We start from the raw sequence: 18461 nt of genomic DNA, 5'->3' as shown, positions 1-18461 counted from the left end.
ACCTAACAGGATTTACTCCTGTAGAAGGAATAAAAGGAACTCTTGATTTTTATTTCCTTTACTTCTAAATTATTTTTATTATAATAATTTCTACAACAGAAAAGGATTTATATTTGTTACTTATGTAATTGTTAGCCTACATCTCTTCAAAATAAAACAATAAATTAATATATAATCTAATACACACATACATGAAAATGATCTTCCTTTTTACAAAGTCCTCCCTTCATTACAATTGTTCAAGTGCATTGCTATCTCATTTTATATACATTATCTCAAAGTCATGCTACAGTTAACAAAAAGAATGAAAGAAGAAAATATGACACAATTAAATATGTATTCTAAATATGTATATATACATGCACTACTTGTTAGATTTAACAGATTTTAAGGAAAAGACAGAAATCCTACACCATACCATAACTCATTAGACCAAAGATTTTTGTATAAAGACGGATTTTATATAGGTTCGTTAGAATTTTTTTTTTGGAAGTGTCACAGGAGGGCCTGGCTGGCTCAGTTAGTAGTGCCCAACGCTGGGCTTAGAGCTTACATAAAAATAATAATAAAATAATGAAAAAAAATAAAGAAGTGTCATAAAAATCCACACTTCTTAAGAAATGTTGGTAGAATTTCCTACTAAAGCTTTTAGCCACAATATACTCCTATAGCACAAACCTCAAATAGGCTTCATACGATCACAGTTTTGCCTGCTTTGGGTATGTGCCATGATTCACGCTGTAATAACGCAGTCTATGAAATCAGGTAGTCTGAACAACAACAATGATCTTACTAACCACCCTCCCCAAATAGGAGTAAGTATAGCTAGAAATAGATCTGAAAACAAGCAGGAAAAGAGGAGAAAATGAAAAATAATACATATTTGAAGTGGGGAGATAGAGGGAAAGTAACATAACAAAAATGGAAAAGATAAAAGATATAGCAAAAAGAGGAGTGATGGTGGCTTCTCAGTCTTTTTTTTAAGATTTATTTTTCTTGTATAGAAATATTTATTGAAAATATTTAATTATCTGATCAACAAATCACTGAGCCGTTCTATATATGACATAGAAGTAGTGTTTGGAACACTTGTTTTTAAAGAAACTTGCTTTAAGGCTATTTTGTCAGCACTCATTTATTGTTTTTTCCCTTTTTTATTTAATTCAATTAATCAACATATAATGTATTATTGGTTTCAGAAGTAGAGTTCAGTGATTCATCAGTCTTATATAATACCCAGTGCTCATTAACATCACATGCCCACCTTAATGTCCATCACCCAATTACCCCATCCCCCCACCAACCTCCCCGCCAGCAACCCTCAGTCTGTTTCCTATGATTAAGTCTCTTACGGTTCCGTCTCCCTCTGGTTTCATCTTGTTTTATTTTTTCCTCTCTTCCCCTACAATGCTCTGTTTTGTTTCTTAAATTCCACATGAGTGATATCATATGATAACTGTCTTTCTCTGATTGACATATTTCACCTGTCGGCCTTTTTTATTGGTCCTCACTGCAAAAGACATTACTAGCCTCTTACTCAAAACTTCTCCCTAAGGTCAGTCGACTCCATAACTCATGATCCAATCATCAAAACCTGCACATTGTCCTTAGGATTTTATCTTAGGTGTACTTTTCTTCTTTATCTATACTTGTCTAAAAATGCATTCCTAGGATTTAAACTATAACCATTAGGCAAATGAATCCCTAAACTATTATCTCAACCCAACCTCTTGGCCAAGCTTTACCACGTTGTCTCTTAAGAGATATTTAACATCCTGGGGCACCTGGCTGGCTCAGTCGGCAGAGCCTGCAACTCTTGATCTCGGGGTTGTAAGTTCAAGCCCCACACTGGGTATAGAGATAACTTAAAAAATAAAAACATTTTAAAAAGTCTTAAAAAGAAAAGAAATATTTGACACCAAAATTATCATCTTTCTTTTATAAAAATAAGGTTGAAGCTCTCCTTTTAATTCCCTGTTTATGTTAGTGGCACAACATTCCCCAACACCCAAATTCAAAATTCTCAAAAACCTTTATACCTCCCTCCAGTTTTTCCCTAACATTAAATCACCTGCTTAGTTCAGGCTATTGAAATACGTCCATCTTCCTTTCCCTTTCCACAGCTATCACCATAACTGATTATCTTTTGAAAGAAGTGATCTTCCTACTTAGTTTCTCTCCTCTCCAACAGTCCACTCAGCAGTGACCAAAAAACATTCCTTGAAAATACAGTTTATCATGTCACTCTCTTCTACTTTAAACAAATGAACCCACCCTATGTAAAAGAAGAAAATTCCCACAGTATGCCATTCAAGAATCTGTGTAGTGAAGACTCATATTTTAATCATTTCTTGTACTATTCAACCACATGTATATGTACACAAGATTCCAGACTGTTTGATTCATTACTACTTAAGTCTTACTCCATATAGTTAGAATGTCTTTGCCCATCCCAACTCTTGCCGACCAAAATCCTACACCTCCTGCAAAATCCAGCTGAAATTCAGCTTTTCATTAAGGACTCCTTGATTCCTACAACTAGAAATGACCAAAGAAGAAAAGGGTTAATACAGGTAAAAGCAAATTACTGATAATCATCTGAAGGGCCAGCAGTCACAGAAGAAAAAAAAAAAAAAAAAAAAAAAAAAAAAGCAACATGCAGAAAAAGAAACAAGAAACAAGATGAGTAATAATACAAAGTGTCTCCTGCATTGCAGCTAATAATCTTTCCAATTAAATTACAAATTCCTGAAGTCAAGAAATATTAACAGCTTTCCTCTCTGCATTCCCCTACACAGTGCCAAACACGTAGCAGGCAATAAATAAATGTTTGTTTGAGTCACATAAGAAAGCAGCAGAGGACAAATTAGAGAAATTGTGATGTAACTTAAAGTGAATGCTTTTGTAAGTATTTTATAAGACTCTAGAAATAAAAACAGCAGAGGTATGGCAAGAATCAGTAAGACAGTGTTGAAGGGGGACAGTTGCCAGAGAAGTTTCCACAAAATTAATTTTTTCATAGACACAAATTAGAGATTTCACCTACTCTCCTCATTTTATAGAGAAAAAGTCGAGGCCCAGAACATGTAAGATTTTCTCAGGGACAGAGACTAAGTGGCAGAACTTAGAAAAGTCCTAACCAGGTCCCCAAATCTCCAGTTAAAAGTAGACCACACTTTGGGAAAGAAAACCAAAAACATGAGAATTCTTTGGACCACAAATGTAATAACAGACAGTTCCTAAGTCATACCCTGCACATATATGCAGCACTACTTCTAATCTTCTGCACCAAATCTTCCCCAGGAGATAGTTTTATAATAGGGGAGGGAATGACACAGAAATGGGTTCCAGAAAGTTGGAAGGCAGAGAAGAAAACCCTTTTTTTCTAATTAAGGGATGGCTGAGATCTGACAGGCATGAGGCAGATGGTATTTAAAAAACTTGACTCCACCTCTAGAGGTGTCTGCTCATCCATACTGAGGGCAATTGCTAAAAGGGTAAAAGGTCCTTATGGACTTAACTGAAAACTCCTATGTGTTAAGAACCCTGAGACAGAAAAGACCTGTGCAGTTCCAGTGACTGTGAACTGCTGAACTGAGGGAGTGTTATGGAGCTTGTTGCTTGTACCTGTAAAATCAGGGGCTTATGTTAACTGATCTCTGATGAACCTTTCTCTGCTAGTATTTTATGATTCCATGTTTCTGCTTAAGGGGAAAAATTTAGTATAATGACTCATACAGCAACAACATCCTATGTTTTGTACAGTAATGCAAAAAATGTTTCTGCCTGAAGATATTATGAGGAAGTCCAAATTGTACAATACTTACCTCTCTTACTATTCAGAATAGCAGGTTGCTCTGGCTAACATACTGAGACCAAAAAGCAAGGAAGAGAACGTTGAAAATGATACAGTTTAAGATAGCTAGGTATTAAGAACTCTAAACGTACTTTAATACATTTTATCAGGCTTTGTAATTAGACATATTTAATATCCAGCTGCTCTGCCACCAACTGACACAAAACAAACTACTTATTAACTGTTATGCCTCAGTATTCCCATCTGTCAAAGATAGTAGCACTTATCTTTTAGATTTTTATGAGGATTAAAGGCAACATATGCATTATTTCCAACACTATGCCAGGATATATCACAGGCACTTGACAAAGGTAGCTATCATTATTAAATATAAATAGAATTGTATTAAAGCACCTAGTCACATGCATAGAGTGACAAAACAGTATATTAACAGTCATCACAAAAACAAGACTCACTAAAAGGAAAACAAAAATAAATATATATGTACCTACATGAAAGCCAAGCCAGGCATTAACATGACTGTTAATGGGCTCCCTCTCCTACCATAAATAAAAATCTCAGGTCAGGCTTACTTCACTGACCTAAAACAAAAAGATCTGCCTCCAAAACAGAAGTACAATTAGTTTTTCTCCTCTCAAAATACTGTAAATGCAAGATATAAAAGAACTGAGGAATTATACTTGATATCTAGATCACAGACTTAAATCACTCTAGTCACTGAATTTTATACTATAGCTGTCATATAAAATGTGATTCACACACAAACTGGAGCATTCTAGACCTCTAAAGTCAACATTATACAATTACATTATTTAATTAAAATTATACTCTATAATGCAAACAGTAAATCAGTTTTTAGTTAATGATAACAGCATATAGGGGAACCACTGTTCTTATTATATACTCTTAATTATGTTTTTCATACAACCAATTAAAGTTCTAAATTTTATTATGTATTTAGTTAATATCATTAAATAATGCTCCCATAGGTGCTTTATCTATTTTCAATTTAGAATGTACTCTAAGTGAAATTTTACAAAACAAATATACCTATTATATTATGTAATATACTAAAAATTTTTATTTATTTTATTTAATCAATTATTTTAATATATTAAAATTTGTAATACATTACAAATATTAATGCCCTAATATGTGTACAGGGAGGAAATGATTCAGACTTCCAAGGCTAGGTTATAAGAAGCCTTGCTGTTTCTATTCAGGTCTCTCAGAGTCCTGAGCTGCCATGTAAGAAATCCAACTATCCTGATTAGATCACGTGGAAAGGCCCCTAAAGGACACAAAGAGGGGCTCAGCTTAGCATGCAGTTATCAGAGGGTTGAGAAAACACCCAGATGAGTAAAGCCACCTTGGAACCTACTAAACAAGACGGTCCACAACTGACCACCACAAGCAACCCCAGTCAACCCTGCATGAAGCAGAATCACCTAGTCAATCCTGCTGGAATTCCTGATCCATAAAATCACTAAATATAATAAAATGGTTGTATTTTAAGCCACCAAGTTTAAAGTCTGTTACACAGCAATAGATAATATATCCTTCACAAAGTCTTAGAGTCAATGAAGAAGTTGGTTAGGGTTAAGTTATGTATATGTACGAAACTTGCACTAACTTCAGAGAAATGTTAAAACAGAATTTGTCTTACAAAACACACTGATATTTTAAAATCAAAAGTGAAGGGCTAGAATAAAGACGTTTAGCAATATATAATGTCAGAACCGTAATCAAACATCTCGAAATTATTTTCTTCCTTTAGCTTTTACGACATTGCATCGTTGTTTTCCTATCTAGTTCCATGAATGTTACACTTCAAATAATACTCTCTACCTAGAATTCCTTCATTTCTTTTTTTTTTTTAAGATTTTATGTATTTATCAGAGAGAGAGAGAGAATGCCCACAAAAGCAGGGGGAGTGGCAGACAGAGGGCGAAGCAGGTTCCCGACTAGGCAAGGAGACTGTCCACCTGAGCCAAAAGCAGATGCTTGCTTAACTGAATGAGCCACCCAGGCATCCCAATTTCTTCATTTCTTTAGTGAAATCCTACCGCACTGTCCTTCAAAGGTTCTTAAACACTCCCTCCTCCCTCCTGCATCCCTTCTCCCTAATACTGCCTACTTCCGCTTCCACTAGTACCAACTCTACTTTCCATCTGTCTTGTGATATTTAACTTATAGCATTAAATATTATCATTACTTTTTCTAGTATCCTGCTAGATTGCTTACAGTACTTGAAGGCACAAGCCTTATATTGTTGATTTTATATTTACTAAAACCTACCATGGCACCTAAGCACTAAAAATACTTGTCAAGCTGTATAGTTATACTCTGCTAACAGAGATCTCAGATTTCAAACACAAACACAATGCTTGAAGTACCACAAAGAAACCATTTCCTGACTATTACAAAGTATCTTATTGTGATTCAATCTGTTCCTTGGGGCACCTGGTTCGCTCAGTCAGTAGAGCACATGACCCTCAATCTCAGGATCATTAGTTCAAGCCCCACATTGGACAAAGAGCCTACTTAAAAAACAAAACAAAACCAATAACAAAACAACAAAACAACCACAAAAACCTGTTCCTGATTATGAAGAATTGGTAACCTTTCACTACTATATACTTACATACCCAATTACCAAGTATATGTAGAAAAACTAAAAGCTTTCTTAGATACCAGTAACAATCTGGAACAAACTCCCCAAAATGAAACAAAATACCAGAAGAAAACTCATAATCTGTACTAAATATCAATAAATTTTATGTAGATATAAAAGAATATAAGAGTAGGTAAAGACATGCACGTAGCTTGTTAAGTATAAAGAAAATTCTGTAATTACAATCTGCCCCTACTTTAATCAATAAATTTAATGAAAACCCCTAGGTGATTGGGGGGGGTGGGGAGAGAAGAGTGAAGTTCACAAAATAATTTTCAACTTAATCAATAAAAAAAAATAAGAGTAAGGGAACTCTGATCCAAACCTTAAATACAAAAATTTTCGAAATGCACTACAGTTCTAAAGGTAAAACCTAAAACTATAAAGTATCTAAAACGTAAGAGAAAACCTGTGTGATCCTGGGTTAGGCAAAGTTCTCTCCATTAAGACACTAAAAGCATGAACCATGAAAGAAATAAATTATGAAGTGGACTTCACCAAAATTAAATTTTTCTGCTATGAAAAAGTGTTAAGGACAATATTAAGGGAATGAAAAGCCACAGAATGGGAGAATACATTTGTGAAATACATATCTGATAAAGAACATGTACACAGAATATGTAAAGAATGATTACAATTTGAAAATAAAAATAACACATAATCGGAATAGACACCTCACCAAAGAAGAGACAGGGTTAGAAAATAACCACATAAAATGATGCTCAACATCGGCTGTCATTAGGGAACTGCAAATTAAAACCATAACGAAATACCACTACATATCCACTAGGATAACTAAGATTTAGTAGACTATAACAATATAACTATATTTTAGTATAGGATAAAAACTGGCATTCTACATCCTAGTGGAAAAAACAAGCTATTCAATAAATGGTTTAAAATGGTAATAAAAACTATCTGATTGTTGGAACAAAATTAATCTTAATTCCTATTTAATTTTATGTCTAAATAAATTACAAATAGGATTTCCATTCATAATGCCCTTACAGGTTTTGTAAATACATGCAGATTACAAACAAAATTTCCTCTTTGTATAATGTAGTGATAAGCTTTATTTTTTTGAGATTAGATGTACAAAATGGCAATTCTGATAACTCAAGGTGAGTCAAACACAATACAATTAGTATTATCCACACAGTGACTTTCCTTTCTAGTTCTCATGCCATTATTATCTGCCTATTGTGCTCTCTTGACAATTTAACCATTGTCTGTGAGCTGCTGGTCAACTTCTCATCCCATTATCACTTTTTTGCTGCTCTTACTTTGAAATACCTGCCAAAATTTTCCTGAATAACAACCAGATATCTCTTCTCTACAGGCAGAAAGGGCTGAAACGCAGTACAAATGGTTTATTTCCCAAATAGTTATTGAATACTCAGAGATACCCTGACCTGAAACAAGACAACCACAGCCCCCAGATTTCACAGGCTGTGTGTATAGTGAAGAAGACATCTAAATAAGTGATTAAAATGAAGTGAAGAAAGTCAGGATGGACAAGGTGCAAGGTGACATGAGAAAAAACAGCAAGGGGACCTAACCTAGTATGGGCTATAACAAAGGCCTCCCTTTCAAATGGAGTCCTAAAAGATGAGCAGACATTAGCTAGGTGTAGTAGAAATGTGGAACTAGGGATAATGGGTAGACAAAGTTCTAGGCAGCAAGGAGCACTGAGGAAACACTAAAGAGCTAAACAAGTGCCTTGGAAGACATTTTTAGGTATTTGAACATCATGTCATGAACAGAAAAGTAACATAATCAAGTAAGTGTACAGATCTCTAGTTATTACCTAGGCTGTAGCATGAAAAATGAATTGAAAGATCACAGATCTGAAGTAGGGAGCCCAATAACGAGGCATTTACACAATAATCTAGGCTAGAGAGAATGGTAATTTAAACTAAGACTAGTAGAAAGGACAGTGAAAGGAGATAGATACAAAAGATGGTGATTAGAACTGACAAGATTTAGCTACAGGTTGGAAGAAGGTAAAGTGTAGAATCCAGTTTTCAAGCCTGAGCCGTTAGATACAAGATGGCACTGAGATAAGGAACATAGACACCAAGACAAATTTGAATAAGGAAGGCCGAGTTTTGAACATATTAATTTTACAGTTCTGTGGAACATCTAATAATGTCAAAGAGGCAGCTGAATATATGGATCTAAAACTCCAAACTAAGCTAAGATTTGGGGAGTACTAACAATAGACGCTAGAAAACCAACAGGGTGATTAGCAAAGCCAGAGAGAAGAGCACTGTAAAAGGGTCCCAAACTAAACTAAATGCTGAAATAAAAGCAGCAGAGATAAGGCCAATGAGAGAGAGGCCAGGAGAGGGAGGACAAATGGAAGGTAAATTGTTAAATTGTTAGACCAGAGTAAAGGTTAAGGAACCATGCCTAATGTTGATTTTTTGAGACCTTTTAAAAGCTGTTAACAGCTGGCTACCTAAAAGCTAAGAGACAATCTGAGATTATTTGCTCCTCAGAGAAAAAGTAATAGCTGTTGTCTGCCACTATGAGACTTTTAAGAGAGTCTCCTCCACATATGCAATACTGAAGCATACACACACTAACAGAATCTCCTATACATAGAACAACATTTTAAAACGTTATACATTGACTCACCACTAATTTGAGCTGCATCTTACAAGAGAACTCTAATATAAGGTATTTGTCTGTATCTCAAACTCAAATCCATCTTCTCCAAATAGTTCTCCTGCAGGCCCACCAACATTTTTTCTATGATATGCTTATTCCCTCCATCTGAAACCCTAAAATTAAATATATAATCCTTTCTTGCTACATATTTGATAATCATGAAGCCCTATCATACATTCCCTCTGAAAATCTTTTCCTTTCCACGTCCAGGATTTTTACCACTAAAATCACTCCATTTTACTACTACAGTAGTCTCCAATATCCCTGTCTCTAATTTTCCTCTCAGCCAATTCATCCTACACAATGCTATCAAATTAGTATTCCTACAAAACCAATTTGAATAAATTATCACTCTATTAAAAACAAAAAACAAAAAAAACGTGCCTTGCTGTTGCCCAAAGATCAAAGTCTGAACTCCCTATCCTGGCAAATAGAAGGCATATTGTGGCAAACTTTCAACTGGCATGAAGTGCTATTTTCCAACTTTGTACAATATCACCAATCCCAGCTGAATGGTTCTATTCACAGACCACTGAACATGGCATGCAACTTCTGTCTCTACAATCTTGCTCACCTCATTCCCCCTAACAAGCCCATCTCCATCATCTCCATTTACCTAAGTCCTACTCTTCCCTCAAAGTCTGGTTCATTTATTTGGCAAACTATCTCACAATGTAAGGTACAATTCTAGATGAAGGAGATTTAAAAACATTAACAGAGTTTGCACAATAGTTTAGAACTGGAGCTCTTAAGTCAAACTACATAATTATATAAAACTTAGATTGACTACTTATTTAATATCCTTGGGCAAGTTACTTAAATTTTCTGAGCTTCCATTCAGCACTTAATAAAGACTAACACCTAACTAAACTTTAAAGTTGTGAAAATTAAATAAAAATACATATGAAGTCCTGAGTGCGGTTCTATTAAGTGTTAACTATTGTTATTGTTGTTATTGTTATTGCTGTTTCTGTCCTCAAGAAGCTTATATTCTAGCTCAAGTTGCACCCAAGCACTCACTGCATCAGCTTTTGGCCCAACTCAAAAAAGCCTGACAGAATTTACTAATCCTGATATTTTCATCATCCTCAAAGGAGAAAAATGAAAAATGGTGACTATTTTACTCCCTTAAGGTATAAAGTTCATCAGTGACTCAGCCAGAAAGTGAATGCCCTGCAACACTGGCTTTCCAGAATATTGTTCCACATGTCAAACCACTGAAAGTGGTTCTGAATTAAATAACAGCTAAAGAGAATGTATACCCTTTCTATAAAAAAACTAACAGAGTAGCTACTTAAATTTGTAGTGCAAAGAGAATAGATAAAATTTCTTAATAAAAAGTATTTTTTTCTTAAAATCAATTATTGGGTACAAGACAAAGATAAAATGATGACTAAAATAATGCCAGCTCTGAAAGAATTGATATAATCTATTTAAATGAGAATTCATACAGGTATACAGTTAATTTATTTTAATCGACAGAGGACATTATGTAATAGAGATTATAATTTTGAAATATATACAGTATTTAACACACTATACTTATATTTACTGTATTAAAGAAAACTGGTAGGACTTCTTATTTTTGGCCCATGTTACCAGTATTATAACAGATCACCAATTGTAAATGGACTACTACACTCAATCTTTAATGAAAGGCACTCTGTAAGTAGCTTTCCAAAATTCAAACTATGATGAATTAAGAATTCAAGGAAAACGTTTACAATAAGATTCTAGTCTTACCAATGAACTTGTTTACTTTGGTACTCAAAATCAAAATAGACTGCCAAATTTTAATCTAAATACAAGAGTATTTAATCTAAATACAAGAGCGCGCATGCGCTCTCTCTCGCAAATAAAATCTTTAAAGATAAATACAATAAAATAAACGTTTAGAAATCATTAATATAAGAAAATCTACAAGTTAACAGATACCTATGTTGAACTAGTATCTTCAAAAACTCAATGCCATATGAAGAAAAAAGTGAGCGGGACAGCTCCAGATGAAAATAAACAGAANAAAAAAAAAAAAAAAAAAAAAAAAAAAAAAAAAAAAAACCACTCAAACAAATGGCATTATAAAAATTACTAAATAAACACGTAGTGTGTTTGGGATACAATGGGGAAATTGGGGGTTATTGGAAGACTGAATATGCACTGGCTATATGATTATTTTCTTAAATGTTTTAAAGTTATTTTAATTATGTGGTTACTTTTAGAAGAGGAAAACAAATATTTAATAATGAAGTATCATCATGTCTACAGTTTACTTTCAAATGATTCACTGCACATATAAAATATTAACAGCTGTTGAATCGAGGAGGAAAATCTACATAAGGCCATTGTATTATTCTTTCAGCCTTTCTGTATGCTTAAAAATTTTTATAATAAAAAAGAAAATAGAAATAACTTGGAAAAAGTTTTAAAGTTCATCTTCATTTTCTTCTTCCCATATATCACAGTCTAAAGGGAAAAAATTAAGTTAACTGTAGCGTTGTGTAGTTAGGCTCACTCTTGCAGAGATGGGGTTGGTCCAGATTCTTTCACATTAGCTATGCAACTCTGAGCGAGCTAAGAAAAACTCAAGAGTTTTAATCTAAAAATACTGAGATAATACCATGGCATATGATAAGCACTCAATAAATAAATACCTTTTCTTTCTCCCACCCAACCCCCAAATTTTATTTCCTAAACTATCGTGGGTGACCACATGCTGACTTTACAAGTATCTGCTCCAAATAAATGTTATTGGGAGTTTTTTGTCTGATTACTTAGATTTACTTTTCTGATACTAAATAGTTAGCCCAACCCTTGGGCACAGCTGGTGGGAATGTAAAATGGTGCAACTCCTACGGAAAACAGTTATGGAAAATGGTAAGGAAATGGTTCCTTAAATTAAAAGATTACCATATGACCCAGCAGTTCCACTTCAGGGCATATATCCAAAAGAACTGAAAGCAGGGACTCAAACAGATACCTGTTCATCCATGTTCATAGCAGCATTATTCATAATAGTCAAAAGGTAGAAGAACCCAAGTGTCCATCAAGGGATGAATATACAAAATGTGGTATATACATATAATGGAACATTATTCAGCCTTAAAAAGGAAATTGACACATGCTGCAACATATGTATGGGCGGGGGAGAGAATAAGTGTGTGTGTACGTGTGTGCATGGGACAGAAGGGTTGATTCTGCCCTCTTGCCTCTTTCACCACTTCCAATTTCTAAGCCTTTCTAGGCATACTGCAGAGTAAATAGGATTGTTTGGCACTATCTCTGCAGGGACTTACACTAACCTTCTATTATGCTCGCTCTTTCCCCCTCCCCATTCACCACCTCCCCACCCATGGGAATGAGGTATGATCTCCAGCAAAACTGAATCAGAATGGCTCCAAGCTCAGGTGCGACCCACACAGAAAAAGGGAGAAGTGAAATGTTGGTGTGAAAACAGGGAGACTGAGTGAAAATTTAGAAAATGAATGGTGAGACTTGAAGCTTTCTTCCTCCACTGAGCACTAGAGCTCCACCATCTAAACTCATTACCTCTGCCAATCCCCTTCTCTCCATTACTCCAGTTACACAGACAGAAAAATGAAGGACCTTTAACTGAAGAAACTGAAAACCCTCTTACCCACTATCCAGAGAAAAGAAGTAAAGATAAAATATGGGAGGGGCGCCCAGCTGGCTCAATCTGTACAACATGCGATTCTTGATCTGCGGGTTGTAAGTTTGAGGACCAAGTTGGGCGCAGAGATTACTTAAAAATAAAATCTTAAAAAAATAAATAAATAAAACATGGGAGTTTATTAGTCACTAAGCCATGCTCATGCATGCCCAGTGAGCTTTCAATCAACTTTGAACATTCCTTGAATATGAAGGAACTGTTAAGGATCACACCAACCTAAAGAAAGCCTCCAAGACCGAAATCAACAACAACAAAAAGTTTTAGAGGAACCAAAAACAATGTAAGAAACAAAGAAACTATAATTAATATCCTTGAAGAGATAATAGATGTTGCACCCATGAAAAAAGAACAAGATGCTACAATACAAGAACAAAGAAAAAGAGCTCATTAAACATTGTTTTAAAAGAGAGCTAAAATTTAAAAATTCAATGAAAGGGTTGAAATCTCCCAGATTGTAGAAAAAAAGACAACTTTTTGGAGATCAAATTTCTCAACATCAACGTTGGAAGCCAGGCAATATGGGAACACCTCCAAACTTTTGAGGGAAAATGATTTCCAATATAGAAATCTCTCAACAGCCAAACAGTCCAGTGTGAGGCGGGGGGGAGGGGGGAATATATATATATGTGTGTGTGTGTGTGTGTGTGTATATATATATATATATATACATATATATATGTATATATATATGTATATATATATATATATATATAAAACTTCCAATGCACACTTTCACAGTAATAGTAGAGGAAACTAAAACGAAGGAATAAACCAAAGGAAGGCATAGGGTCCAGAAAAAAGGTATTCAGCAAAAGTGAAAGAAATTCCCAGAACGTCAGCTAAGGGAAGTCCCAAGATGACAGCTTTGCAGCAGGCCTACAGAGAAAACAATCCAGACTAAAGCAGAAAGAAAGACAGCTACAGAAGAGATGACTACAGGAACAAACAGAACTGATAAGTTTATCTGACAGATTTGACCATGTGGAAAATTGTACTGAGAAGCATTTTATGGAGCAGCTGTAGGGTATAGAAAGACCTTGCCAGACAAAACTAAGCAAATGAAAAAAACGAAGCATGAAAAACAAAGGTCACACAAGAAAATGAAATCATAGTAAACTATTTCAGCAGTGACAAATATTTGGTCATAATGACAAGACCTCTAAATATGAATTTAACCTAAAATTGTGGAATTAACATTAGTAAGATAGGGAAAAGTCTAGTTTGAAAAGTCTTCCAACATCTATCCCTTGAAAACACTGACATTTACATACCTTAAATTATTCACTTCTAACAGACTCTTTTATAGAGAACAAACCAATGGCTCCCAGTGGATGGGGGGGATGGGGATTAGAAAGTGCACGTGTGATGAGCACCTGGTGATGTACGTAATTGTTGAATCACTGTATCATACACCTGAAACGAATATTAACACCGTATGCTAACTGGAATTAAAACAGAAACAAAAGTAATTATTCAATTCTTAAAAAAGCCTATTTTCATTAGAATTAAATTCTGTAACTGCACTTTCGAGGCAAACATTCTGTGGAATGCTCTGGTTTTATCTTGGGATACTTCACAGGATCATTCTAAGGAAAAAAATAAGTCAATAAATGCAAAGCAAAAACACCAACAAAAATTAGAAGATGTATACAAGTTTTATTGGTTACCGCAACTGTTAAGGCACTTTGCTATCTAATAATATGTTTGTTCTGCTGTTTGTTATAACATAATTCTAAATGTCAGATACCTTTAGTACATGTCCACTCTTAGCTTCCACAGTTACCAATTCAAAAATTTATTCAATCTTACAGGAAAATGGACTGTGAACTCTTTAGCAGATTACCTCTCTAACCACTAAATCTGGTTACTTTCCAGTTTTAAATATCTAAAAAGTTTTGCACAATTTCTTTTTATAAGAAAAAAATTTAACTTTTACATGATGACTCAGGCTATCATGGAAGTCAGCTACCGCACTATGACTACATGACCTCACAGGTTTTGGGTGTTTAAGGCACCAGCCCTTATGCTAAATGGGCTTAGACTGCTATGCTTTTGTAATAATGTTGTTTATCACTCTAAACTTTCAAATCTGTCAATGATCCTTACTCTATCTGGACTGATCCACTTTTTAATTTGTTATGAGGTTAAAAAACAAATCATCATGTTTCTGACTCAAATAACATTTACTAAATGGCCTGCCAAAGCCTTTTCATACAGTTTCATTTTATCCAAGTAATTCCTGTTAGGATGGTAGCCAATGTAAAAAATCAGCAGTTCTCACTGAAGACTTAAAAAAAAAAAAACCTACTACCATACAGGAACTCAACCGGTTAATGGTGTTGGGAGCTAGATTTTTTGGATGTCTGTTTGCTTTTTGAGGGAAGGATCTATTTTCTTTGCTTAGGTGTCTTCATAGCTCACTTCCTGTTCCGATTCAGCTTTGTTCAATCAGCCAGCTATGGGATAACTGGGGTCACTGAACTATCCTATGTGCTATCCATGAACTATCCAACTTTGAACAACATTAGAAAGAGTTATATATCTAAAACAACAGACATATCTACTCACTAAGTTTTTTTTTTTTTATTAAAGTTAAGGCTAAGCCCAAGGTGGGGCTCGAACTCACTGACCGGATATCAAGAGTCACATGCTCCAGTGACTGAGGCAGCCAGACGCCCCAACCACTCACTAAGATTCTTACATAAAGCCCAGAGAAACGGATTACATTACAAATTAGAATTTTCATATTTGTAATTATATTTATATTGAATTAGTGTATTTTCTGTTTTAATTACTGTTGCTTCTGAAGAATTTTCTTCATTGATTAAAACAGAACATTGATTTAGTTAAATCTGAATTTTACAAGGATAATACTTGAGATTTTCACCATTAATCATTAAGACACTGAAAAAAATCCTTCTTTGATTTTGTTTTTCCTCAGTAAAATAGCAGCATTTCTCTCAAAAAAAAAAATGAAAATCTTACAATGGTGTTTATATCTAGTCACTACTCCAAAACAAAACAAAACAAAACCCTACAGAGGTCATGGAAAAACACGTTCCCCATATCCTAATGTAGAAGCTATCATTCCTCATATTAAGGCTTCATAAAATAAGCTGTAGACTTCGAAAGAAGAATTCTAAATATAATTTTAAAAACTGGAAATTTCTCTTGTTAACATTAAGGGATGCTCCATATTTTAAGTTAGACTTGTGAAAGAATGCTTATTTTCAGCCATTCCAATACCCTGACAATGTTATACCCCACATTCAGGTCCTCATTCAAAGAACTTAAAAGAATACAATGTTTACACATCACAAATACGACTAATAGCAAGCTGCAAATGCACAGACTTTCAGGCACTTTTAATTTGTAAAGATAAGCATTAAAACAAAATAGCTTCAAAATACTAATCACCTAAACTTCCAGACTAAAAGTAGTGCAAGTTCCACCCTCAAAACCACTTTCCTAGAAGCAACACTCTCCAAAACTGAGAGAACTTTACCCTACCTGATGGGTATGCTTAGCTGTCCAAGCTTTTCTACAGGCAAAACAGCAGGGAAGAAGTAACCCTGCTACCACATATTTCTGTGCAGCATTTTAAAAAATTGTGAAAACAGTCATTCTAATTCAAACATATAGAGAATTATTCATGATTTAAGCTACAATTAGATCAGCAATACTAAAACTGCTTGACATGTCATTTTTCCTAAAAAACAAAAATACTTTCACAATACATTCTCAATGTATATTTATAATAAAGGTCATTATATGCTTTAGGCTTTTGATCACATAAAGATCTAATTTTCAACCACTCTCCATGTTGTACCACCTTCAGATCATTATGTATCAGTAAATAAATAAGTAGGACCATCTATTTTAAACAAATAGTTTTTGAAAATTATATGGCTAGCCTACATTTTAAAAGAAAATTGCCTGGCCCTGTCTGAAAAGGACGCTTATGAATTTGCCATTTTCTGATCCTAAAACATTTCGCAGTCACTTGATCTGGCCAAAAAACGTCAACGCTCCTGATTTTATCATTTGGTGCAGGAAAAAGGAATATGGCTGAAAATTCTTTCTGAAGGGTGGTCGTATTCCAAACAGGACCACTCAAAACACTTGAGAATACGGAGCGGTGCAGAGGGTGCAGGGAGGGTACCTTATGAAATAGCACACTTCGGGCCCTGTACACTACCTCATTTCCCTAATAGGGATGAAAAGCTCAGGCCTCTGGTAGCTTCCAGCTGACGCGAATGCTCTCCACACCCCTTTTTTTGACAGGATTTTCCGGCGTTAGAGCCTGTGTCACAAATACGAATTCTGTGATCACGTCTAAAAGGTCTAATAATGAATAAAGCACCTTTTACAAGACCAAATCCTTCGCGATCCCATTTCCTCCCATCTCCCTCCGTAACCCAGCACACCTAGGCGGGTACTCTAGACCGAATACTAGAAATCTTGCAGCGCATTAACTGGGAGGTAGAAACAACATAAAAAATTAGAGTTTCGGCATTCCCCTCGCTGCAACCGAAATTACAGGCTCCATTTCCTGTCCCCAAGGGGACTGCAAAATCGCCTGCAGAGAACGGGACGCCTCCCGCCCCCTTCAGGCTGGCGCCCGCGGCCCCCGCGCTCCCCCTGCCCGGGCCCCGCGGGCGCGAGGAGGTGGCGGGGACCCGGGGCGCCCTCCCCTCCCCCTCCCAGCGCCGGCACCCACCTCGCGACAGCGGCTTCACCTCCCCGTTCTCCTCCCGGGCGGCCCCACCGGCCTCGCCTGCTCCGCCGAGGCCGTGCCTCCTCCTTTCCTTCTCTCGCTTCTCCTTAGGTCGGCGCGGCTTGGCGTTGGCCGAGGAGGCGGCGGCGGGCAGCAAGAGATGGTGAGGCTGAGCGTGCAGCAGCGTAGGAGGGACCAGCAGTTTGCGCGGCACCGGCTGAGACGAGGAAGCAGAGGCTGAGGAAGGGACCGCGGAGCCAGCGGAAAAAGAGAAACTGCTCCGAGCAGAGGACGGGGAGGGGGCAGCAGACAGACCGGGAAAGCTCCAAGACGTGGGGCTGCCATAGCTCTGAGGCGAAGGTGCCGCCAGCGGCTGCAGCTGCCTGCTGTTCCCGCCGCTGCCCCCTTCTCCGTTCAGTCTCCGCGGCGCCTTCTTCTCCTCAGTCCGGACCTTCTTGGCCGACAGAGGACCCGGTGGGTCCCGGAAAGGGGGCTGCAATTTGCCAAACGGTTCTTTCTCCGAGACGGCAGCGGCGGCGGCGGCGGCAGCACCGTGCACTGGGCTCGGCGGTTCCGCCATTTTGCGCTCCTGTTGTATTTACTCTCCTCCGCTCCCGGGCGCGGGGCTGGGGCGGGCCCTCAACGAGGGGCGGGGGAGGCGGGGGAGGGGTGGAGCGGCCGGGCCATCGGCAGAGCCCTCTATTGGACGAGCCATGCTGAGGGATCCCTCTGGGAACCAACCAAAGGCTTCAATCTGGAGCCGAAGAGGCGGTATCGCCCGGCGGACCAGTTTTGGAGGTCGAAGCTCCGCGGGGCGCGGCTAGTGGCGGAGCGAGCTGTGAGGGGAGGGTCTTCGACTTGTCGCCAGCGTGAACTCTGGTGCCCCGTGAGT

The 18461-nt window shown here is 36.8% G+C and overlaps 1 protein-coding gene across 1 annotated transcript in view; it reads right to left on the bottom strand.

The window, feature by feature from the left end:
* Positions 1 to 18190, bottom strand: part of RSBN1L (round spermatid basic protein 1 like) — a 55469-nt gene extending 37279 nt beyond the window's left edge. The window contains exon 1 of the mRNA XM_034666979.1: positions 17573 to 18190. Within this exon, the coding sequence (XP_034522870.1) occupies positions 17573 to 18149 (577 nt within the window). The 5' untranslated portion in view covers positions 18150 to 18190. The remainder of the gene's footprint in view (positions 1 to 17572) is intronic.
* Positions 18191 to 18461: the final 271 nt, after the last annotated feature.

Source organism: Ailuropoda melanoleuca, chromosome 1 (assembly GCF_002007445.2).
Source record: "Ailuropoda melanoleuca isolate Jingjing chromosome 1, ASM200744v2, whole genome shotgun sequence".
NCBI classification, from domain to species: domain Eukaryota; kingdom Metazoa; phylum Chordata; class Mammalia; order Carnivora; family Ursidae; genus Ailuropoda; species Ailuropoda melanoleuca.
This window is presented reverse-complemented; position numbering and strand designations above follow the sequence as displayed.